The sequence below is a fragment of the Chiloscyllium punctatum genome, chromosome 18, assembly GCF_047496795.1.
Source record: "Chiloscyllium punctatum isolate Juve2018m chromosome 18, sChiPun1.3, whole genome shotgun sequence".
NCBI classification, from domain to species: domain Eukaryota; kingdom Metazoa; phylum Chordata; class Chondrichthyes; order Orectolobiformes; family Hemiscylliidae; genus Chiloscyllium; species Chiloscyllium punctatum.
Genome location: NC_092756.1, coordinates 77635129 through 77661631, shown reverse-complemented (window position 1 = coordinate 77661631; position 26503 = coordinate 77635129). Strand labels below are relative to the sequence as shown.

At 43.8% G+C, this 26503-nt stretch overlaps 1 protein-coding gene across 6 annotated transcripts in view; it reads right to left on the bottom strand.

The window, feature by feature from the left end:
• triobpb (TRIO and F-actin binding protein b) overlaps positions 1-26503 on the bottom strand; it is a 373748-nt gene that overhangs the window by 323876 nt on the left and 23369 nt on the right. For 4 of the 6 annotated variants that reach the window (XM_072588503.1, XM_072588506.1, XM_072588507.1 and 1 more), the window contains 2 exons: positions 4579-4660; positions 4279-4492 (listed from right to left, as the gene is read on the bottom strand). In XM_072588503.1, the coding sequence (XP_072444604.1) occupies positions 4279-4492; positions 4579-4660 (296 nt within the window). The remainder of the gene's footprint in view (positions 1-4278; positions 4493-4578; positions 4661-26503) is intronic. The other 2 variants (XM_072588505.1, XM_072588509.1) reach the window with 1 other exon arrangement.

Genomic DNA, 26503 nt, shown 5'->3' with positions numbered 1-26503 from the left:
TAAGACACGCAGTTCTGAGATCTACAACAAACTCGTTTCATTGCCTTCTGTGGCCTCACCGGAGATGGGACTAAAACTCCGGGCTACTCCTTGCCTGGGTCCCTAACCCCAATCCCAACCCCAACCCAAGCACAGCAAGCCCCATTGAGCCCGGAGGTTTAGCTATTGGGCCTTGATGTACCCCCTACCCTGGGTCTAATTCCTCTCCTTTCCCTAACTCTGTAATATTCTCTAGCCCTACAACTCTCAGAGATCTTGGCAGTTCTCAAATCCTGCCCTTTGCCTCTGTCCAGTTTCAATTGCTCAACAACTGGGGCCATGTCCTGAGCTACCAGAACCAATGACCTAGGAACAAAAACAGATCCCACAGATATAGTTTCAGGAGTTAGAGAGGTCATTAAAGATTAGAAAGGATCTCCTTAGAAAAGCTTCCTGGATCTCTCCCCTGCCATGATCTGGTGAGTGCAGCATCAGTAAAATAAAACGGTCAATTTGTGACTGGATAAATGAGGCAGAAGGGAGGAAATCAGATTCCTGGGACACAGAACTGGACATAGGAGTGACCCAGTCAATAGGAATCAGGTGCAGGGTAGACACATTGCTCAGAGAGCAAGAAGGAACTTAACACCCAAAGCTAGGGCTCCTGGCGTGTCAAAAAAATATACGGCAAGGTTTTTTCTGGATGCGGAGGTTCTCATCCCTGCTGCTCCCTCCCCTCCCACTGAAGAATTGGTCAGAAGTACAACCTGCTTAATCACAGTGGCCTCCCAGCTATGTGATATTTCAAGCAGCATCACAATAGCGAGCTAATCCCAGGAGCACCAGTAACAATTGTGGCGAGGACTGGGACTACGAACAGTACCCAAAGAGTGTTGGGGATTGGTCAGGTGAAGGATCTCATTGCAGACTGGGGTGGTAAGGTCTTGGAGGGCTGTGGGGGGTGGGGGGAGAAGAGAGAGGTGGGGATCTTAATGCAGATGCATTGTGGGAAAGGTAGCAGTATTTAATGGGAGCAGACCTTTAGGGAAGGAGAGGGGGACTTAAATGAGGCAAACCGAGCTTAACCCAACTCCATCCTCTTGAGGTCTAACAAACAGGCTCACCTACCGATCTATCTTCTCACCTCGGAACCCTCTGCCATCAGGGCAGGAAGCTATCAATAAATGGCCAATCATTACCAACTTAAGGGCCCAAACTGGGGCAAGGGTGGGTGGGATGCAGTATCCCTCATCTACCCCACATGAAATTACAGTCAGGCCAGGACAGGGAGGTGGTGCCTGGGAGGCCATCCACAATATGTTACCATCCCAACTTGACAACGAGTCCGCCTGAGAGCAGAGGGGTGGAGGGACTGTGAAATTCATTCCAATGAAATTAAATCAATACGAGAAGGATGCTTTTGAAAATAGTAAAGTTCAAAATACAATACAGAACCATTGTGGCTAATGCAGCAAGTTTAAAGAGGGTCAAGAAAAAGATGATAGAGTGGATTTTAGGATGATGCCAAAGAAATGGAAGATTGCACTTGGCATTCAAAAAAGGGAGGGACGAACCTGGGCGGTTTGCTTGCCGTGGGTGGTGGAAACTGTTAAAGTATCGATGTAGGATGATGCTAATAAGCACTTGGAAAAGTATGGGTTCATAAATGGAAGGTGGCACAGCATTGTGGAGTCAAGGCTACAACCACATCAGAGAGGAAGTGAGGACTGCAGATGCTGGAGATCAAAGTCGAATAGTGTGGTTTTGGAAAAGCACAGCTGGTCAGGCAGCATCCGAGGAGCAGGAGAGTCATTGTTTCGAACATGAACTCTTCATTAGGATGAAGACCTTGATGAAGAGCTCATGCTTAATGTCTACTCTCCTACTCCTCGGATGCTGCCTGACCGGCTGTGCTTTTCAAACACCAGACTTTTCAACTGCAATCACATCAGCCTTGACTTGAATGAAAGGCGGTGCGGACTCAAAGGCAGGCATGGCCTACTCCTGCTCCTCTTTTTTTAAGATGTTATGATTTTGTAAAAATAAACTGCGTTTGACAAACCTGACTGAATTCTTTGGTGAAGCAACACTGAGAGATGATGAGTGTAGCAAGATGGATGTTATGTATATAGGATTTGCAAATGTGTTTGACAAAGTGCATTATTTGTCAACAAAATTGAAGCCTATGGGAATAAAGAGACGTAGCAATCTACATACAGAACTGGTTGAGGTAAAAAAGCAAATAGCAGAGGTGAATGTTTATGCTTCAGAAGGGAGGTAGTCCCCAGGATCAGTATTGGAGTCACTAACCTTATATTAATGATTTGGACTTGGGTACAGTGAACATAATTTCAAAGTATGCAGATGGCATGAAACTCAGAAATATCATTAACATTGAGTACAGTCACAGATTTCAGGCAGGTAAAACTGACAAACATACACCAGGTAAAAGTTAACACACAGAAATTGGATATGACACATTATAGTACAAATTCCAAAGAGAACAGGGGACAACTAAATGAATCAATTTTATGGAGGCGGTGATCAGGCAAAAAAAGACACTGGATTGTTTGCACAGAAATCTTTGACAAGAAACATGGTGAATACCCTTAAGAAAAGCGCATGTGATCCCACGCCTTACTAACAGAGACCAACACTGTATATTCATGTCAGAGGTGGGAATCAGGAGATGGGATTGATCCCAGTATTATGACCAAGTCTCCATTGCCCAGCTGCTGAAAAGTGGAGGCTCCTCTATGTGCTGGAGGTGCATGTTCCCTTTCAAATGGTTTCCCAGATTCAAAAGGGATAGAATGAGCTCTTTCCCTATTCCCCCTTGCTTCCCTATCCGTGTTCTCCTAAGTCCCATGATCTTCCTTATTTCCCTCTCCCCATGTTCCCCTATGCCCCCTCTAATCCTCTATTTCCCTAGACCCCAGGTTTCCCTATCCCTCATGTTTCCCTATTCCCCACATTTCCATAGCCCCTGTGTCACCCTAGCCGCCCTGCATTTTCCTATCCTCTCTAGGTTTCCCTATATTCCTTTAGTTCACTATCCATTCTGTTTCCTTATCCACACTGTGTTTCTCATTCCCTGTGTTTCCCTATACCCATGTTTCCCTATCCTCATGTATTTCCTATCCAATCTGTGGATTTCACTGATTTCTTCCTCAGTTTGATGTCAATTTTTGTTTGATTGCTCTTCTAGGATCTTGGGGCATTTGCTTCCTTTTCGTTATTGGTTAATGAGCACTTTTGTTTTGCTAGTCCCAGCACAATGACACTTGCTCACAACCACAATCATACTCCTGTCGGATTCAGGAGAATTTCCTGTAACTGGGTTGGATGAGACAAACTTCATGAAATGAATAAATTAACTGAAGAACCAAGACTGAAATACGGAAGGAGAAAGTTGCAGACATCAGGACAAATGTATTGCAGAATATCAAGTGGAGATTTCAGAATAGGTCCATTGCAAGAGGACAGCACAGTCACATGTGTGAAATGCTGCAACATTTGCATGTGAGAATTATACTCTGATGAAAGAGGACAGGAGGATGAACAACAAAATCTGTTGGATCAAATGGCTGGACAGAAAGACTAATGAGTGGGTTTGATCAAGAGTAGACATTCAGGGAACAATGTGGTCTCGAAGTACATCAGAGAGAGAAAGGTAGACAGGATGATTAAGAAGCCATACAGGATGCTTGCCTTCATTAGCCAGGGCATAGAATACAGAATCAAGGAAATCTTGTTACAACTTCATAAAACATTGGTTAGGCCACAGATGGAATACTGTGTGCAGTTCTGCTTGCCACACTATCAGGAGGGTTTGACTGCATTGGACAGGGTGCAGAGGAGATTCGGGATATTGCCTGGGATGAAAAATCTTAGTTACGAGGAGAGACTGAATAAGCTGGGTTTTCCTTGGAGCAAATGAGGCTATGGGTGAAATCTGATTGATGTAATTTATGAGAGGCATTTACAGAATAGATTGTGAGAATTTCCTCCCTATAGCAGCTGCGTTTACAACAAGAGGGCATAAGTTTAAGATGAGGAGCAAATCGCTTAGAGAAGACCTGATCATTTTTTTTCACCCAGAGGGTGGTAGGTATCTGGAAAGTGCTTCCTGGGAGGGTGGTGGAGGTCAGTACTCTCTCAACATTTAAGATATGTACTAAAAATGCCAGGGCATAGTAGGCTATGAAACCAAGTGCAGGTAAATGGGATGTTAATTGGACAGCATCGACATGATGGGCCAAAGGGCCCGTTTCTATGCTGTGTGACTCCATGACTCACCCATTGATGCCACAGTCTTTCCTCGAGTCTCCACTGAATCTGACCGTCCCCGAAAGTGCATTCTGTTGTTCAACTGGCTCCACACTGGACCGTCAGAATTCATGTCCCAATTCCTGCCTTCCCCTTGGAGAGCAGAGGTGCTTGACCCCAGCATTCGTTCCCCTCGCAACGAGTGTCCCCTGGTTATCACGGCACTGGACAGCTCAGAGGCCTGCTGAATGAAAGGAAAGTCATATGCTATCGACAGGACACAGCCTTTTTCTTTAGGTAGCTGCTATGCAGGTTGACCTGTGGTCTTACCTGAAACGGAACTGTGTCCATGGCCCATTTCCTTGTAAACTGACTTGTCAGGTGATTATGTATCCTTGGCTCCATCTTCCAGCTTCAAAAATAAAAGACAAATTAATTACTGCTGCACAGAAACAGAAGGAGGCCATTCTGCCCCCACAAGCCCGATAAGTGGCAGATGGAGTTTAATTCAGATAAATGCGAGGTGCTGCATTTTGGGAAAGCAAATCTTATCAGGACTTATACACTTAATGGTAAGGTCCTAGCGAGTATTGCTGAACAAAGAGACCTTGGAGTGCAGGTTCATAGCTCCTTGAAAGTGGAGTCGCAGGTAGATAGGACAGTGAAGGCAGCATTTGGTATACCTTCCTTTATTGGTCAGAGTATTGAGTACAGGAATTGGGAGGTCATGTTGCAGCTGTACAGGACATTGGTTAGGCCACTGTTGGAATATTGCATGCAATTCTGGTCTCCTTCCTATCAGAAGGATGTTGTGAAACTTGAAAGGGTTCAGAAAAGATTTACAAGGATGTTGCCAGGGTTGGAGAATTTGAGCTATAGGGAGAGGCTGAACAGGTTGGGGCTGTTTTCCCTGGAACGTCGGAGGCTGAGGGGTGACCTTATAGAGGCTTACAAAATTACGAGGGGCATGGATAGGGTGAATAGGCAAAGTCTTTTCCCTGGGGTGGGGGAGTCCAGAACTAGAGGGCATAGGTTTAGGGTGAGAGGGGAAGATATAAAAGAGACCTAAGGGGAAACATTTTCATGCAGAGGGTGGTACGTGTATGGAATGAGCTGCCAGAGGAAGTGGTGGAGGCTGGTACAATTGCAATATTTAAGAGGCATTTGGATGGGTATATGAATAGGAAGGGTTTGGAGGGATATGGGCCGGGTGCTGGCAGGTGGGACTAGATTGGGTTGGGATATCTGGTCGGCATGGACGAGTTGGACCGAAAGGTCTGTTTCCATGCTGTATACCTCTATGACTCTATGCCATTCAGTGAGTTCATGGCTATTTTTTCCCTCAATGATATTTAACTGCCTTAGCTATTCTAATCATAACTATACAGTGTTTTGAGGACACTACATTTGGAATCCTGTGTGGAATTTTGATCTCCATATTTAATGAAGAATATATTTTACTTAGGAGGCATCACAGCAAAGGTCACTGGATTGATCCATGGATTGAAGACATTGTCATCTGATGATGAGATAAGTAAACTGGACTCTATTCTTTGAGGTTTAGAAGAATGAGAGATGATCTCATTAAGATTCTAAAGAGCCTGATCAGAGTAGATATTGAGACATCATTTCCCCAGTTGAGGAATCTGGAATAAGTGGGTTTCAGGGTAAGGGGCAGATCATTTAGGATTTCGAGGAGGAGAGATTTCTTCACTCAAAGTATTGTGAGGGGTGGTGTGGATTTGATGGGCTGAATGGCCTGTTTCCACTTGGAGAGTTTCTATTTCCATTCCCATTCCCTTTTGTGTGAAAATGTGTTTCCTAAGTTTCTTCCTGAATGACCTAGTTCTGAGTTTATGTGTTGGAGCTATGTGACAGACTTATCTGTCTGCATTAAGTGTGGGGGCAGCAGCTAACAACACCACCAGTAGGGAGGGCTGCTGGATCACATGCATCACTCAGGTACTGACCAGCACACTCCTTGGCCAACCAGGAATCCTGTCTGAAGCTAGTAGCTGTAAGCCTAAGCTATGCAACCATGAAGAGCTGAGTGAGGCTGTAAGTATTTAATCTTGGGAGATTGCTGGGTCAGAGTTATGAAGGGAGGGAGAGTGGAGGGAAACTTTTCAGCAATCATTCCCCTACCCCACTGTCCATTCCCCCTAATTACATTAAAGGTGCACTTAAGGACCTTAACCAATGGTAGATTGGGAAGGTCGGCTATTGACCATCCTCCCCCACAGCATTGCCCTGTGGTTTGAAGGGCAGTGCTTGTCACTGGCCACTCGGGTGTCTTTCCTGTCTTCCTGGTGGTGGAAATTGAATAAAGATTCGTGCACTTTGTGTCTTTCACTGTGTCTCACACCTGCACACACACACCATGGGTGCTGGGGAAAAAATAAGCTCTACCGCAGTTAGGCGGTAGTGTGGGGGTAAAGAAAAAAAAAGAAAAAAAAAAGGAGGAACGGGTGTCCTTGAAAAAAAAAAATAAACAGGGAATTTGGCCCGGGTGTCCTTGGAGAAGGAGCACGCGGTGTCCACCAACACCCTGGAGTTGTGACTGGCCACTTGAAAAAAAAATATTGACCATCCTCCCAGAACTTGATTGTTAAAGATTTTTTTCTGTCCAGCTGTCTGATTATTTGTCCTTCATTCCACCTGTTCTGCCCACCTTAGGCAGGGGAAGCAGCCTTTCTCCCTTGGGTCTTGATTTCCACACAGACAAAATCATTTTGCCACACCTACTCAAATAACTCGACATTGTAAATACCTCGTTCAAATGCCATCCCAATCTTCTTCATGCACAGAATATGCAACCTTTCTCACAAGGAAACCTGTATAGCCCCTGTACTATTCCATTGTAACTGCAATGAATATTCAGAATTAATATTCCCTTCTTAGGGCATTGTGCCCAGAACTGAATGCAATTTTACAGATGGATTTTGAGAAAGACTCAACTTAAGCATCACTTTCTGCATTTTGATTTCCAGTTCTTTTGAGGTGAAGCCCAACATAAAAGTTGGTAAAATTACAACGTTTAAAAGGCATCTGGATTGGTACATGAGCAGGAAGGGTTTAAAGGGATATGCGCTAAATGCTGGCAAATGGGACTAGATTAATTTTAGATATCTAGTTGGCATGGACAAGTTGAACCAAAAAGACTGTTTCCATGTTGTACAAATCTATGACTGTGACTCTATGAGCTAGTGTGACAATGCATTCACCTGTAAAACACTGTGCAGATGAGAACCCAAATAAATCTATCCTTCTTGGATTTGAAATGGACTACCTCAACATCCCCTTGCCAAACATAATTGACCCTGGTCGGCTCACTTTCTTAATCTACAGCAGTCACCCTGTACCCGCAGGAGATCCGTTCCTAAACCTACCGTAGAAGCCCAAAACCACGGATAGGAGTGAACCTATTAATTTAAATGGGAAATTTACCTTCCCGGCAGCATCCTAGTCCATGGTAAACCGCGGGTAACTGAAACCGCAGGAAATGATTCCCCAGATACGGGGGTTGCCTGTATTTCTTCAAATTTGTAACATCCTGCATGACTCCATAATGTCATACACCAGATGGCCTCCTTCTTTAGAGACCGCAATTTCCCTTCCCACGTGGTTAAAGATGCCCTCCAATGCACCTCGTCCACATCCCGCACCTCCGCCCTCAGACCCCACCCCTCCAACTGTAACAGGGACAGAACGCCCCTGGTGCTCACCTTCCACCCTACCAACCTTCACATAAACCAAATCATCCGCCGACATTTCCGCCACCTCCAAAAAGACCCCACCACCAGGGATATATTTCCCTCCCCACCCCTTTCCGCCTTCCGCATAGACCGTTCCCTCCGTGACTACCTGGTCAGGTCCACGCCCCCCTACAACCCACTCTCCAATCCTGGCACTTTCCCTTGCCACTGCAGGAACTGTAAAACCTGCTCCCACACCTCCTCCCTCACGTCTATCCAAGGCCACAAAGGAGCCTTCCACATCCAAAGTTTTACTTGCACATCCACTAATATCATTTATTGTATCCGTTGCTCCCGATGCGGTCTCCTCTACATTGGGGAGACTGGGCACCTCCTAGCAGAGCGCTTTAGGGAACATCTCCGGGACACCCGCACCAATCAACCACACCGCCCCGTGGCCCAACATTTCAACTCCCCCTCCCACTCTGCCGAGGACATGGAGGTTCTGGGCCACCTTCACACCCGGTCCCTCACCACCAGATGCCTGGAGGAAGAACACCTCCACTTCCGCCTCAGAACACTTCAACCCCAGGGCATCAATGTGGACTTCAACAGTTTCCTCGTTTCCCCTTCCCCCACCTCACCCTAGTTCTAAACTTCCAGCTCAGCACTGTCCCCATGACTTGTCCGACCTGCCTATCTCCTTTTCCACCTATCCACTCCACCCTCTCCTCCCTAACCTATCACCTTCATCCCCTCCCCCACTCACCTATTGTACTCTATGCTACTTTCTCCCCACCCCCACCCTCCTCTAGCTTATCTCTCCACTCTTCAGGCTCACTGCCTTTATTCCTGATGAAGGGCTTTTGCCCGAAACGTCGATTTCGAAGCTCCTTGGATGCTGCCTGAACTGCTGTGCTCTTCCAGCACCACTAATCCAGAATCTGGTTTCCAGCATCTGCAGTCATTGTTTTTACCTCCATAATGTCATAGAATGCTAAGATATGAAAGCAAGAGGTCGGAGGAGGAGTAGACCATATGGTCTGTCAAGTCTGTTCCATTGTTCCTTATGATCATGGCTGATCTTGAGCTTCAACTCCACTTTTCCGCTGGCTCTATATTTCTTGACTCCCTGACCAAACGCCTGTCTATCCCTGCCCTAAATATATTCAACAATGTAGACTTCATAACCCCCCAGAGTTGAAAATTCCAAAGATTAACATTCCTTCGGGTGAAATGACCCTTTTTCCTGAAACTGTGCTCCATGTTTTAGATTCCCCAACTAGTGGAATTAATCTCTCTATCCCCTCAAGTCCCTTCAGAATCCTGTACATTTTAAAGAAATTGCCTTTCCTTCTTCAAAACTCCAGAGAATATGGACCCAATTTGCTCAGCTTCTTATCAAAGGACAACCCTTCCACTCCGGAGACTAAGTTAATGAACCTGCACTGTAGTCTTCCAACAAAGGCTTATTGCTTCTTAAATATGGAGACCAAAACCATACAGTATAAATGTGGTTCACCAAAATCCTCAAACCCTTCACTTAAAATACCCCCTGTATTTCAGGGATTAATCTGGAGAACCTCCTCATGTCCCCCTCTATCACAAGTATAGCCGACCTTAGATAAGAGTCCAACATTTTACACAACTCTCCAAATGAGGTCTCACCAAGGCTCAACACAATTGTAGGAAGACATCTTTATTGTTATACTCTAAACCCCTTGCAATAAAGGCCAATATACCAACTGCCTTCTGAACTGCTTACTGTACCTGCATGTGACTTATGAATTCGGACACCCCGGTCCATTTGGCCACCCATTCTTCTCAATCTCTCACTAATCTATTCTACCTTTCAGTTTTTCTATCAAAGTGAACAATTTCACACTTGTTTGGATTATATTCTATCTGCTGTGTTCTAGCCCATTCACTTGACCTGTCCAAGTCTTCTTAAAGTTTTCTTATATCCTTTTCAAATTTACATCCTAGCCTGCCCAGTTCAATATCTTCAGCAAACTTCAAAACATATCCAAGTCATTTATACAGATTATGAAGAAATGTGGCCTCTAATCCTATGGTAATGTGCCAGTGGTACTGCCATCCTGAGAATGATCCATTTATTCTCACTCTCTGCTTTCTGTCTGTTAGTCAATTCTCAACACACAGCGGTATATTACCCTTTCCAATCCCATGCACTTTTTAGAACATAGAACATTACAGCGCAGTACAGGCCCTTCGGCCCTCGATGTTGCGCCGTCCTGTCATACTAATCTGAAGCCAATCCCACCTACACTATTCCATGTACGTCCATTACATTTACTCCAATTTTATTTATAAAAAACCTTTTGAAAATCCAATTGTACCCCTGGTGTTACTTTATCAATATAACAAGTAACAGCCACAAAAAGCTGCAACAAGCTTTGTGGAACTGGATGAACTTTGGATCAGGCAGAGGGAGTAATAGAGAGGAGTTACAGGGAGGTAGTCTCACCTTAGGTACAGGAAAAAGGTAGATGGGTTACGTCAGGGAACAGGCAGACAGTGCAGAGATCCCCTGTGACCATTCTTTCAATAATAAGAATACTGTTTTGGATGCTGTTGGGAAGCGGGGAGAACCTACCAGGGGAAAGCCACAGTGGCCTGGTCTCTGGCACTGAGCCTGGCTCTATGGCTCAGAAAGGAAGGGGGGATCTCTAGTGGTGAGAGACTCAATAGTTAGGGCATCAGACAGGAGATTCTGTGGTCACGAATGAGATTCCCTGAAGGTATGTTGCCTCCCAGGTACCAGGCTCCAGGATGTCTCTGATCGAGCCTTCAAGATTCTGAAGAGGATAGTGAGCAGCTAGAAGTCGTGGTGCACATTGGCACCAGTGACATAGTCAGGAAAAGGGATAGGAACCTAAACAGGGATTTCAGGGAATTAGGTTGGAAGCTAAAAAGCAGGACGAGCAATGTAGTATTCTCAGGATTACTACCGGTACCATGTGCTAGTGAGACAAGCAACAGGGAGCGAATGCAGCTAAACACGTGGCTACAGGGTTACTGCAGGAGGGAGGGCTTCAGGTACGTAGATCATTGAGGTATCTTTTGGGAAAGGTGGGACCTGTACATGAAGGACAGGTTGCACTTAAACTGGAGGGGCATCAATGTCCTGGGCAGACGTTTTACTAGAGCACTTTGGCAGGGTTTAAACTAGTTTGGCAGGGGGATGGAAACCAGAGCTACAGATTAGAGGAGAGGGTAGTTGTTGAAAGGGCAGAAACAGAATGCAGAGAGTCTATCAGGAAGGATGCATACTTGATAGGGCAAAGGGATGGGTTAAAGTGTGTCTGTTTCAATGCAAGGAGTGTCAGGAATAAGAGTGATGAATTTAGAGCATGGATCAGTACTTGGAACCATGATGTTGTGGCCATAATGGAGACATGGATTTCACAGGGGCAGGAATGGTTGCTGGATGCTCCAGGGGTTAGGACTTTTAAAAAGAACAGGGAGAGGAGGGGGAGTAACATTGTTAATTACAGAGTGCATCACAACTGCAGAAAATGAGGTATGGGTGGAAGTCAGCAACAAGAAAGGAGCAGTCACTTTATTGGGCGTTTTCTATAGACCTCCCCCCCCCCCCCCCCCCATAGGAGCAGAGAGATGGAAGAACAGATTAGATAGCAGATCTTGGAAAGGTGCAGATGAAACAGAGTTGTTATGGGTGACTTCAACTTCCCCAACATTGACTGGAACCTCCTCAATGCAGATGGCCTGGATGGAGCTGATCTTATCAGGTGTGTCCAGGAAGGATTCTTGAGTCAATACTTAGATAGGCAGATTAGGGGGGAGGTCATATTGGATTTGGTGTTAGGCAACAAGCCAGGCCAGGTGTCAGATCTCTCGGTGGGAGAACATTTTGGTGACAGTGGCCACAATTGCCTTATCTTTATCATAGCCATGGAATAGATAGTATGGGAAGGTATTTAATTGGGAGAGGAGAAATTATGCTACTATTATACAGGAGCTGTGGAGTAAAAATTGGAAACAACTGTTCTATAGGAAATGCACATCAGAAACGTGGATGCTGTTTAAGGAGCAATTGTGGGATAACTTTGTTCCACTGAGACAGGCAAGGTATGGTAAGGTGAAGGAGCCTTAGATGACAAGACAAGAGGAGTTTCTCATCAAGAGGAAGAATGAAGCTTACTTAAGGTTGAGGAAGCAAGGATCTGGCACAGTTTTAGTGGATTACAGGGTAGCTAGGAAAGAGCTCAAAAATGGACTGAGGGGGTTAGAAGGGGGCACGAAAAAGCCTTGATAGGAGGATTAGGGAAAACCGAAAGGCGTTCTACACTTACGTGAGGAATAAGCAAATGATCAGAGAGGATAGGGCCGATCAGGGATAGCGGAGGGATCTTGTGCCTGGAGTCTGAAGAGGTAGGGGAGGCCCTAAATAAGTTTTTTGCTTCAGTATTCACTAGAGAGAGGGACCTTGTTGATAGTGAGAACACCGTGAAACAGGTTTATAGGCTTGAACAGATTGATATTAAGAAAGTGGATCTGCTGGAGATTCTGGGAAGCGTCAAGATAGATAAGTCCCCAGGGCTGGACCAGATACATCCAAGGAAGCGAGAAATGAGATTGCTGCACCTCTGACAATGATCTATGCATCCTCACTCTCTACAGGAGTAGTACCGGCTGATTGGAGGGAGGCGAATGTTATTCCTCTGTTCAAGAAAGCGAATCGGGAAGTCCCTGGGAATTACAAACCAGTCAGTCTTATGTCTGTGGTAAGCAAGGAACTTAAAAGGATTCTGAGAGAAAGGATTTATGAGCATTTGGGAAAACATAAGTTGATTAAAGATGGGCAGCATGGCTTTGTGAGGGGCAGGTCATGCCTCACAAGCCTTATTGAGTTCTTTGAGGATGTGAACGAGACAAGTTGACAAAGGTCGAGCAGTGGATGTGATGTATATGGATTTCAATAAGGCATTTGATAAGGTTCCCCACAGTAGGCTCATTCAGAAAGTTAAATTGAAGGGTGCGTAGGTTAGGTTGATCGTAGATTAAGAATGCTTGACACAACACCATGGGCCAAAGGGCCTGTTCTATGCTGTGCTGTTCTATGTTCTAAGATTGTCATGAACACTTTTTCTACCACAAATCCATGCTGACTTCACCCAATTTTACCATTCTTTCCTAACTGTCCAGTTATCACATAATTTACAATAAACCTTAATATTTTCCTCACAACTGATGTCAAATTGACTGGTCTTTAATTTTCCATTCTCCTTCATCCCTTAAATCATTGGTCACTCTGTTGCCAGGTCTCTGTCATAGTGATGAGATGTAAATAATTTACCTCTTTATTTGCCACTTGTACATCAATCTGATTGCATATGTTCTGTGCATTTAAGAGAGTTTGTTAGCTCAGTTGGCCGGTTAGCAATGCGTAGGGTTCAATTCTCACACCAGGTGAGGTTACCATGAAGGGCTCAACTTCTCAATATCTCTTCTCTTTAGATTTGGATTTTATTGTCACATGGACTCAAGTACAGGAATACAGGAGTATGCGAAAAGTGTACAAATATGCCCTTTTCCAGTGTCATCTTAATATACAAAAGAGAGGATTAAAAAAAAAGCAGAAATAAAAGAAACAGCCAAAAGAAAAGGAAACATTCAGGTTATTCACCCTGCCTGAGGTGTGGTCATCTAGGCAAAAAACTCTATTCCTGATATAGGGCTTTTGTCCGAAATGTCGATTTTCCTGCTCCTCGGATGCTGCCTGACCTGCTGTGCTTTTCCAGAACCACTCTAATCTAGACCGAGGTGTGGTCAATGTCAGCTCTCTGAGACCGATATTCCTCCTAAGCGAGGCCCATCTATAACGACAACAGTTGGTGTGTGTGTGTGTGTGTGTCCCTCTCATTCTTTGGGTGACGTTGAGAAATCTTTCCATTTATTTCCTTCAGGCTGTCCAATCATGATCATAATAGTTTGTTGTTCAACCTTTCTGCCAATGTATGAAAGGAAAGCTCTCCTCATTTACTCAAACTGTTTTTGTTTTAGTGGGCGGCACGATGGCACAGTGGTTAGCACTGCTGCCTCACACCGCCAGAGACCCGGGTTCAATTCCCACCTCAGGCTGTGTGGAGTTTGCACATTCTCCCCGTGTCTGCGTGGGTTTCCTCCGGGTGCTCCAGTTTTCTCCCACAGACCAAAGATGTGCAGGTCAGGTGAATTGGCCATGCTAAATTGTCTGTAGTATTAGGGGTGGTTTGCGCTTCGTCAGGTCGGTGTGGACTTGTTGGCCTGAAGGGCCCTTTTCCACACTGTAAAGTAATCTAATCTAATGGGACTCGGGACGAATATTGGCCTGCCAATCACGTTCACTTGTTGTGCCAATAATAACAGTGACCAGACTGGGACTACAAACCTTTCCCAGAGTCCAGGACCAGCAAGTTCAGATTGTTTTATAGCAGGTTGGAGAAGTAGAGTTTGGGGCTGGCGTATTTGAATGGGGATCTCCATATGGGGCAAGGAACATCAGTGAGTAGGTGGGGAGGTGGGGCGGGGAGCTGGGCACAGACATTGTGGGAAGGTGTACAAGGAGCCCAGTTTGGACCATCTCTATTAAATCTCCTTTCAAAATTAAATTAAAAACTGTGAGTGGCCCCAGAAGACAGTGCAGTCCTCAATAACTACCTTGTGCCATTCTTCACAATCAAAAAGGATAATATGGTTAATACACTGGAGTGCAGTATACTGAAATATTAGAAGAAATTAACAGACAATGATAGGAGATATTAACAGACAGCGATAGGAGATACATGACGGTTTAACATCCTCAGAAGTAGATAAATTCACAAGCCCAGATGAGAAGTATCTAAGGTTGTTGACGTATACAACTGAGGAGATATCCAGGCCTCTGACAGTAATTGCCAGAGGATTGCTCACATTGTCGACACCATTCTTTAAAGAGAGAGTAAGGGATAGGCAGGAATTACAGTCTAGTCAGTCTAACCTCAGTGGTGGGGAAGTTATTGGAAAGAATTCTGAATGACAGAATATATCTGCAGTTGGACAGCCACGGATTAATCAGGAATAGTCAGCATGCACTTGTTAAGGAAATGTCATATTTGACAAATGTAATCATTTTTAAAAATTAAATATGAGGACTGTTAATGAGGGTTATGCATTTGAGGTTGTATACATGGACTTTAGTGAGACTTCTGATAAGGCCCCTTATGGGAACTGATCAAAAAGGTGATTCAAAATAAAGTGGCATGTTGGATCCAAAACTGGTCGACAGGAAGGAAGCAAAGATTGATGGTAGAGGGATCTTTCTGTAACTGAAAGCCTGTTTCCAGTGGGGTCCCACAGGGCTTGGTGCTGGGTCATTTAGAATTGTAGTCTATAGCAATGATTTGGACATAACTGTCGGGGTATGATCAAGAGATTTGTGCATGACATGAAATTGGCAGAATGTTAAATAATGAGGAGAATAGTTGTAAACTGCCACTACAAAGACTTGGTTGAGGGAGGAATAGGACTGGATATTCAATATTCTGGAGTGTAGGATCTTTAGGTAGCACAGGGAAAGATGTAAAAGAGGAGGTGGTGTCACATTATTAATTGAGTCAGTTACTGCAGTAAGGGGAGACGGTATACAGTCATAGAGATGTACAGCACTGAAACGGACTCTTCATCCATGCTGACCAGATATCCTAACCTAATCTAGTCCCATTCGCTAGCACTTGGCTCATATCCCTCTAAATCCTTCCTTTTCATATACACATCCAGATGCCTTTTAAATGTTGTAATTGTACCAGCGTCCACCACTTCCTCTGGCAGCTCATTCCATACACGCACCACCCTCTGCGTGAAAACGTTGCCCTTTAGGTCCCTTTTAAATTTTTCCCCTCTCGCCCTAAACCTATGCCCTCGAGTTCTGGACACTCTCGCCCCAGGGAAAAGATCTTCAATTTCTTGGATGGTTTATCAAATGAGGCTTTGTGGGTAAATCTGAGAAAAAAAAGGGCTGTCACATTGATAGAGTATATTAGAGGATCCCAAACAGTCAACAAGCAATTGAGGAGCAGACATGTAGACAATTCACTGAAATGTATAAGTGTAATAATCAGGTAACTAGATGAGGGGATTTCAACTTCCCCAACATTAATTGAGAAAAATCATTGTATACAGTGTTTAGGGAAGATTACTTGAAATGTTTTGCAGAAGAGCTTTGTTGTATCAACTTTTAGTTGGTCTTACAGAGACAGTGCATAACTGGACCTAATTCTGGGGAACAAAGCAGGCAGGTTTTCAAGGAGGCAATGGGAGAGCATTTTAGTAGTAGCGACCACAATATCGTAAGTTTTAAGTTTGTTAAGGAAATGTAAAAAGACGACGAGTGAAAGGAGGTTTTGGGATTTGGGGAAAATGCATTGACAGCTACTTGAGGGCATATCTATAGCACAGCAGTGGAAAGCATTCAAAAAGTAACTCTGGGAGTACAGGCCTAATATGTTCCACTTACGGTGAAATGTAGGAGAAACCAGTGGTTGGTATCTAGGAATAGTCAGAACTGGATGAAAAGGAAGAGACAGACTTTTAATTAGTAATGATTTAAGGGAGCAGGCGGGAAAATGGAATTGAAGCTGAGATGAGATCAGCCATTGATCATAATAAATAACAGAGCAGGCTTGAGATGGTGAATTGCCCACCCCTGCTCTTTGTTTTAGATTAGATTAGATTACTTACAGTGTGGAAACAGGCCCTTCGGCCCAACAAGTCCACACCGCCCCGCCGAAGCGTAACCCACCCATACCCCTACCCCTACCCTACCCCTTACCTAACACTACGGGCAATTTAGCAATGGCCAATTCACCTGACCTGCACATCTTTTGGACTGTGGGAGGAAACCCACGCAGACACGGGGAGAACGTGCAAACTCCACACAGTCAGTCGCCTGAGGCGGGAATTGAACCCGGGTCTCTGGCGCTGTGAGGCAGCAGTGCTAACCACTGTGCCACCGTGCCGCCCTTATGTGTAACAGGCACAAAGCAAGCAAATCAACAGTGATCCTTAAGTGTAAAATGTGCAGGGGGAGAAACCAATTAGGAAGAGGGGTCAAGAAAAAAAAACACTGGCAAGATTAAAGAGAATAAATATCATAGCTTTCTACATGTATATTAAGGGGAACAGGATAACCATAGATAGAACAGGACCCATTGGGGACCAAGGGGAAATGTGTGCCTGGAGTCAGAAGATATTGGTAGAGTCTAAAACAATTACTTCACACCTGTCTTCACTCAGAAGGAGGGGAATTTTGGTACAGGATTCGGCAAGGGGGATTCTGAGGTTCTTCATCAGATTGATGTATAGAGTGAAAAGATATTGGACATTTTGGCAAGCTTAAAAATGGACAAGTTCCCAGGACTGCATGAGTTGTATGCCAGGCTGTTGTGGGAGACAAGAGAGGAAGCCACCTGATTCAAAGTTTTAATTCCTCTCTGACCATGGGAGAGGCGCCAAAGGACTGAAGGCTCCAATATTCAAGGGAATAAAGTAAAACCAGAGAATTACAGACCAGCGAGTAGTGACTACTGGAGAAAATTCTGATGGAGAGAATTAATTTCCATTTATAGAGGGATTGTTCAGGGTTTGTCAGTGTGACTTTGTCAGAGGGAGATCATGCCTAACAACTGGAATACTATGTGCAACTCTGGTTACTGCACTACAGGATGTGATTTCATTGGAGGTGATGCAGAACAGATTCACCACAATGTTGCCTGGAAAGGATTGCTTTAGCTATGAAGAGAGGCTGGGTAAGTTCTGAAAAAGGATCACTGGACCTGAAACGTTAACTCTGATTTCTCTCCACCGACGCTGCCAAACCTGCTGAGATTTTCCAGCAATTTCAGTATTTGCTTCTGGATAAGTTTGGATTGTTTTCTTTGAAGCAGAAAAGGTTGAGGGGTGTATGAGATTATGAAGGCACAGGCAGGGTGGTTAGAAAGCAGCTGTACACCTCAGCTGAAAGGTCAGTAAAAAAGAACACTTCTAAGGTGGGAGGCAGCATATTTAAATAAAATGTGAGGAAAATTATTTTCATGCAGAGTGGAGTGGGTGTCTGGAATGCAGTGCCTCGAAGGGTATTTGAAGTGGATAACCTCTCGCCTTTAAAAATACTTGAAAGAGCACTTGAAATATAATGAGGCTATTGGCCTAGTCCTGGAAAGTGGAACTAGTGTAGTTTTGATGGTACAAACTAAAAAATGGGTCAAATGTTCTCTTCTGTACTGTACTGATTTTATATCAATTGACTGCTCAGGTGGCCGATTCAGTCTGGAGAAGTGTTTGATAATAGACATGGGGAGGGCTTATAAAGCAAGGCTTACACCATGAATGGTAGAGCCCTGGAAAGTAGGAAAGATCTGAGATTGGTGTGATTAATCCACGGATCTCTGAATGTAGCAGGGCAGGTAGATAATGTGATTATGACATAGGATGCTTGCCTTCATTAGCTGAGACATAGAAGAGCAGGGACTGTTTGCGCGGCCACAGATGGAGTACCGTGTGCATTCTGAAGGATGCGGTGTGCTATAGAAGGATGTGTTTGCACGAGAAAGGGCATAGAGAGGAGGGTGTTTCCTGGGCTGACGGGTCTGCACTATGAGGGAAGTACGGACAGGCTGTGGTTTCCTTCAAGCAGTTGAGAGGGGACCAGATCGAGATGCATAGGATTATATGAAGCATAGATAGAATGAATAGGAAGGCATTTTGTTTCACTAAGTAGGGGGGATAATAACCAAGGGAAATAGGTTTAAGATAAAAGTAGAAGGCAGTGAGGAGCGTTGAGTAGAGGTTTTTTTCACTAGAGGGCGGTGGGATTGTTGGAATTCATGTCTGAAAGGATGGTTGAGTCAGAAACTCTTCCAACATTTAAGCAGTATTTAAATATTCACGTGCATTGCTGTAGCCTCCAGGGCTATTGCAAAGAACTTGAAAAATAGTCACATCTTTGATAACCAGCACAGACATGATGGGCTAAATGGCTTCCACTTGCTCTGTGAACATCTATGAGTAAAACAGAAAATAGTGGGAAAACACAACAGGTTTGAGAGCATCTGTGGTTGATGACTACAATATTAACTAAGTGCTCTCTTCAGAGATGGTAACCGACCTGCTGAAGACATCCGGTATATTCTAGTTTTATTTTAGATTTCCAGCATCTGCCATACTTTGCTCCTCTTGTTCTCCATTACTCTAATGAGAGTAACTTCTTAATTCTCCCAACATCAGCCTTTCATGCCTGCTACCATTCTAGTAATTATCTTACCTCAGACATTGGCATCCCTCCATATTAAGGAGATTGGGATTACATTCTCTAGAGTTTAGATGAATGTGAGGTGATCTCATTTTTAAATTTCTTATTGATTCATGGGGTGTGACCATTGCTGGCTATGCTAGCATTCATTGCCCAGCCTTAATTGCCAAAAGGCAAATTAAAAGTCAAACGCATTGCTAAGAGTCTGGTGTCAAATATAGGCTAGACCAGGTAAGGATGACAGGTTTCCTTCTTTAAAGGACTTTTGCATTGAAACAAACAAAGAAACTTCTTACAGGGTAGATGCGGGAAGGATGTTTCCACAGTTTGGAGGATGCACAGTCTCCAAAAAAAGGGAAGACCCTTTATAACAGAGATAAGGACAAATTTTTTCATGAGTAAGCTGTGAATCTTTGGAATTCTCTATTCCATGGTGCTGTGGTGGTTGTTATTGGTTATGTCCAAGACAAAGACAATAGATTTCTAGATATTAGAGTTATCAATAAAAGGGAGGGATAGTGATGGAAATTGGTGTTGAGGTAGAAGATTAGTATGAATGAGTTGAACCACTAAGGGGCTATATGGCCTGCTCCTGCTCCTATCTCCTGCGTTCCTAGTGTAGTGACCAAAATTGCATACCCTTTAACTGTGGAATAAGTTGTGACTTATGAAAATTTAGCATAAATTCCTTGCTATAAGAAAACAGTGAAACATTGAAAGTTTACACCACAGGGGGAAGCCAATTAACCCATCGCATCGGTGGCAGCTGACAAAGCATCACCTATTTTAATCCCACTTTCCAGTTCTTGGGTCCACAGCATTGTAGATTGCATTATTGCAACTGTGACTCCAAACACAATTATAAATGAGATGAGGGTTTCTGTTCATCCCAGTCATTCAGGTAGTGAGTTCCAGATTCCCACCATTTACTGGATGAAAGAAAAATTAACATACAGGCATCTGGGATCAAGTGGGTTCCTTGAGGAAGGAGTATATTTAAGAGAGAAATCAGGAGGGATAAAAGGAGACACGAGATGGTAATGGCAGATAAGGTAAAGGAGAATCCAAAGAGATTCGACAAGTACGTGAAGGGCAAAAGAGTAACTAGGGAGAGAATAGGGCCTCTTAAAAGATCAATAAGGTCATCTACGTGTAGAGCCACAAGAGATGGATGAGATTCTAAGTGAATATTTCTCGTCAGTATTTATCATCAAGAAAGGTATGGATGTTAGACAGCTTGGGGAAGTAAATAGTGATGCCTTGAAGAGCGTCCATATTACAAAAGAGGAGGAGCTGGAAGTCTTAAACCACATAAAAGTAGATAAATCCCTGGGACCTGATGAAGTGTATCTCAGGACTCTGTGGGAGGCCAGGGAGAAAATTGCAGGGCTCCTAGCAGAGACATTTGTATCATCAACAGCCATGGGTGAAATGCCCAAAGACTGAACGATGGCAAAAATTGTGCTATTATTTTAAAAAGGCTGCAGGGAATGCTTGGGAACTACAGGCCAGTAAGCCTTATGTCCATGGTGGGCAAGTTGTTATAAGGTGTTCTGAGAGACAGGATCTACAGGCATTTGGAGAGGCAAGGTCTCATTTGGATTAGTCAGCATGGCTTTGTTCGTGGGAATCATGTCTCACAAAATTGACTGAGTATTTTGAAGGGGTGACCAAGAAAGTGTGGTTGACGTCATTCACATGGACTTTAGCGAAGTCTTTGACAAGGTAACACACAGTAGGGTGCGGAGTAAGGTTAAATCTCACAGGATCCAGGGACAGCTAGCCAACTGGATACAAAATTGGCTTGATGGTAGAATACAGGGGGTCATGGTAGAGAGTTGTTTTTCAGACTGGAGGCCTATGACCAGCAGTGTGCCACAGGGATTGGCGCTGGGCCCAATGTTATTTGTCAATTATATAATTGATTGAATGAGAATTTAGGAAGTTAGTAAGTTTGCAGATGACACCAAGATTGGTGCTCCAGTGGACAGTGAAGGTTATCTGGGGATGCAGCTAAATTTTGATCAACTGGGGCAGGGGCTGAGGAATGGCAGATGGAGTTTAATTTAGATAAATGCAAGTTGTTGCATCTTGGTAAAGCAAACCAGGGCAGGACTTACACAGTCAATGGTAGGGCCCTGGTGAGTGTTGTGGAACAAAGAGATCTAGGGATACAGGTTCATAGCTCCTTAAAAATGGAGTCACATGTAGACAGGGGGGGGGGGTGAAGAATGCTTTTGGCATGCTATCTTTCATTGGTCAGAGCACTAAGTAAAGGAGATGAGATGTTTTGTTGCAGCTATACAAGACGTTGGTGAGGCCACATATGGAGTACTGCATGCAGTTCTGGTCACCCTGTTGTAGAAAGGATATTATTAAATTGGAAAGAGTGCTGGAAAGACTTGCTCAGATGCTACCTGGACTGGAAGGTTTGTTTTATACAGAAAGGACTGATAGGCTGGGACTTTATTCCCTGTAGCGTTGAAGACTGAGGGGCAACCTTATTGAAGTATATAAAATTATGAGAGACATAGATAAGGTAGATATCCAACAGCTTTTCCCCATAGTAGGAGAGTCTAAAGTGAGAGGGCAGAAGTTTAAGTTGAGGGAGGAGAGATACAAAAGGGTCCAGAAGGGCAATTTTTTCACACAGAGGGTGGTGAGTGTCTGCAGTGAGCTGCCAGAAGCAGTTGTGGAACTGAGTACAATTCCATCATTTAAGAAACATTTAGACAGGTAGGTGGATGGGATAGGTATGGAGGGATATGGATCAAATGCAGGCAAATGGGACTAGTTATAAATCAAAACTGGACAGCATGGGCAAGTTGGGCTGAAGAGCCTGTCTTCATGCGCTAGACCTCAAAAACACTCCCCTCCAACCTGGTTTTGCTTTAGTACACTAATTAATGAAAATTTCTCTACCATGGTTATTGACATCACTGCTAATAGAAATAAGTCTTTCCTGGCATCTCTCTCTCGGTCCCTCACATGTTTATTCACCTCAATTCAATCTTCCTTCAGCCTTCCCAGTTCCAGGCAAAACAACCCTAGCTTATCCAAACTTTCCTCAAGAGTTAAAATTCTCCAGTATCTGACAACATCCTCAAATCTCCATTCTACTGAAATCAATCCTTCCAGTAACGTGGTGAATGGAACTATACACAGTACTATGGCTGAAATCTGTTGAGTGTTTTATCCAATGCCAACCTGGTTTGTTTCACTCCAGACCTTTACAAAGTGAAGCATCCATATGTTTTTATTTAACATCATTTTCAACTTTACCTGCCTCCTCTGAAGGAGACAAGTGTGCACCATGTGGTCTCTCTGTTCCTGCATCACTTTTGCAACGTTATCATTTAGTTCAAACTGCCTCGCCTATCAAAATACACACTTCACACTTGACTGCATTAAATATAATGCGTTATGCGTCTGGCTGTTTCAGCACTAAGTCTTCCTGAAATATGTTACTATCCTCCTCAATGCTTACTGAAGTCCCAGGTTCTATATCATCCACAAACTTTGAAATGATTCTATTGTCCCAAGTCCCGGTCATTAACTTGTACCAAAAAGAGCAGCGTTCTTTAGAAACAAGCCCCGGAACTGATCCCAGGTAATGTGCACCTAAGCTACTCTGCTGCAATCAAACAAGTGCATGTGTGCTCCTTTGCTGAAAGGCAGAAAAACCTCTGTACTTTGACGGGAATCTCACAAATCCGACCTTCTACTCCAACTATCTCTTGCCACAACCACACTAAAATAAATGTGCAAAGGAATTAAAGTGAGAAGCAAACAAGATGTAGAACAATTATAATACAAGATAGCCCTGTCCCCTACTTTTAAAACTCACAAATTGTGTGTAAATGATTGAAAATTTAAGGAACTCAACCTAATAATATGATACATGAAGGCTAATACAAGGTGCAAAGCACAGGAATAAATTATGGAGACCTGTTTTTGTAATGATTCATAATTATTTGTACATGGAACCGTACTGTCCTTTTCTTATTTTATTCTTCCATTTTGATGAAAGAATTTTGATGATTTTTATGTTACAAATTCTAATCATTTATTTTATTTGTATTGTCATCACAATTCAGCACTTGCTGCCATGAAATTGAATAATCAATTAGCCATCTGTCTAATACTGATCCTTACAGCAAATGAAGGTATATATCCCTCCAGGCTGAAAATTAACTGGTCACCAATACTCTATGTAATTGATTGCTTAGACAATTTTGTATCCATAACATGGATTTACTGCAGCACATTAGCCTCCCCCATATTAAAAGACTACCCATGCAGGTTCCTGCTATGAACAAGAGTTCAATTGTCCTCTGTCAAACATGATTTGACTTCAATAAATTTGTGCTGGCTGTCATTTATTAGCCCACAGATTACAAGTGGCAATTTGCCTAAACTTATTGGCTTAGATTTCCATTCTGGGATTGTGAACCCACCAAAATCTTTTCCCCAGAGTAGGGAAGTCCAAAACTAGAGGGCATAGGTTTAAGGTGAGAAGGAGAAGATTTAAAGCAGACCTAAGGAGCAACGTTTTCACACAGAGGGTGGTGCATGTATGGAATGAACTGCCAGAGGAAGTGGTGGAGGCTGGTACAATTGCAACATTTAAAAGGCATCTGATTGGGTGTATGAAAGGAAAGGGTTTAGAGGGATATGGGCCAAATGCTGACAAATGGGACTAGATTAATTTAGAATGTCTAGTCGGTATGGACGAGTTCGCCAGAAGGCTCCATTTCTGTGCTGTACATCTCTATGACTCTATGACATCAGATGCAGGAAACACAGAGAGCTAGCACACAAGTGCAGCAAGTGATCAGGAAGGCTAATGGAATCTTGGCTGGGGGCCCTCCTGTGGTGCAGTAGTAGCATCCCTACATCTGAGCTAAGATGCCCAGATTCAAGCCCCAGCTTCTTCAGAGGTATGTAATGTAATCATACCATAGCTTTAAGAGGTGTATTTGTCTTGGTCTTTTATGAAGAAAGGTTGAGACAGAGATGACGAGCAGTCTGCTCAAAGCCAATAAAGTAAACAGCTTGCGAGGTCTTGGGTTTCTTTTAAAGTTGGAACAATACAAGGAGCCTGCATGAGTCGGGTCAAGATGCCACAGAACCAGGATTTTTAGCTTTCTACAATTGCTGGGGTCTTGAAGCTGGATGTTGAAGCTCTTATTCCATTCGCTGCTATAGCTAAAAGCTGGGGCTCTCTTCCTACTGCTAAAATTGCATGTGAGAAACTCTGTGTTACCTAATTTGCCTTTGCCAAGGATATGCTTGTGCGAGTCGAGAGTGTGATGCTGAAAAAGTACACCAGGTCAGGCAGCACCCGAAAAGCAGGAAAATCAATGTTTCAGGCAGATGCCCTTCATCAGGAAGTGATGCTTATGGGATGTTACTATACTGGAACAGATGATGGGTAGTTTATTATTTTGTTCAGTATTTCAATACATACAGTTAAGCCAATTCTTTTCTTCTCTTTTTATTTTGTTTGTGTTTTAACTATAGTGTATGAATAAAGTGCGTTTTGTTTCAAACCTGATACTTTGACCAATCGACTTGCATCCGGAACAGTGCCTGGCACTTAATAAGTAAATGTTAGGATTGAGGTTATCTCCTTGAAATGTGTTGAGGGGGTTTGGTCTGGTCCGTAACAGTAATAACATCTCTGAACAAGTTAATTAGTAAAATAGGTTAAATAATTGGAAAGAAAGGAATCTTGGCCCTGATTTCAAGCGAGTTGGAGTATAAAAGTAGGGAAATCTTACTGCAAATGTACGAGATGCTGGTGAGACCACAGCTGGTGTACTCCGTTTTGGTCCCCTTATTTATTGGAGGCAGCTTAGAGAAGATTCACTAAGATAACCCCTAGTGTGAAGGAACCGTCTAATGAGCAAGGCATCCGGATGGGTATATGAATAGGAATGGTTTGGAGGGATATGGGCCGGGTGCTGGCGGGTGAGACTGGATTGGGTTGGGATATTTGGTCTGGATGGACGAGTTGGACCAAGGGGTCTGTGGTGTACACCTCAATAATATGACTCTAAACATGTTGGGATTCTACTCACTGAAATTTAGAACAAAGAGAGGTGATCTCATTGAAACATATAGGCTTCTTAAGACACTTGACAGGGTAAATGCTGAGAGGATATTTCTCCTCATGGGTGAGTCTAGGACCAGAAGTCTAGGACACAGTCTCAGAATAGAGGGGCACCAATTTAAGGCTGAGATGACGAAGAGTTTATTCTCTCAGAGGATTGAGAGTATTTAGAATTCCTTGCCACAAAGGCCTGTGGGGCAGAATTGTTGTGTACATTTAAGGCTGAGATAGATAGGTTCAGGAATCAAAGGTTATGGAGAAACGGCAGAAGACAGGGCGTGAGTAATGATGGCTCAACCCAGATCCTATTGAATGGAGGAGCAGGCTTTGGGGCTGAACGCCCTCCTCCTGTAGCTATTTCTTGTGGTCTTATGATCAGTTCCTGTTCTGGATTCCACATGGCAAATTCATGTCGTATCCCCCTCCATTTCTGAAGTGTCAGTCAGCGGATGGCTATAGAATGGTCTTGATGTTCAATTTAGGCTGGAGACCTATCAGCATTGGCATATCTGAGGCGCCATCAGCAGGAGCTACCAATTCTTAAAGGAGCTGCCCCCTGATGGAAATAATAGACTATTTTTTCACTTACATTTAAACAATAAACCAACCACAAGAGCCAGAAGGAGCTCCTTCAAGAAGTGGCTAGCGGAGGCCGAGAGACCATGATGAATATGGATTTTAGGAAGAGGGGTTCCCTCACAGACAACTCCCTTCCCACTTTCCATCATGACAACACCCTCATTCACTGGCCATGTTTTGGTCTAGCTGCTGACTGGAAATTAGATTCAGTGTGGGAAACCGAGGTCCCTGAATTGGCCAGCTACCACTTGCGGGAGGCTGTTCCAAACCCAACCCCAAACCCTGGGTTGTTTCCTTGGAGATATTTAGGGCTGATCATGGCTGAACCAGCAAAATAGCCAGTCACGTAGGATTTCCGATCCCAACCTGTGGCCAACTGGCAATCATACCAATGATGTTAAGTTGAAGAAGTTGTATTTACCAGATTTATAACCCTTTTTAAATAGGGATACTACATTTGTGATCATTCAGTTCTTTGGCAAGATTCTATCAGACTGGAAAGTAGCAAATATAACCTCTCTATTCAAGAAGTGAGGGAGCCAGAAAACAGGGAAG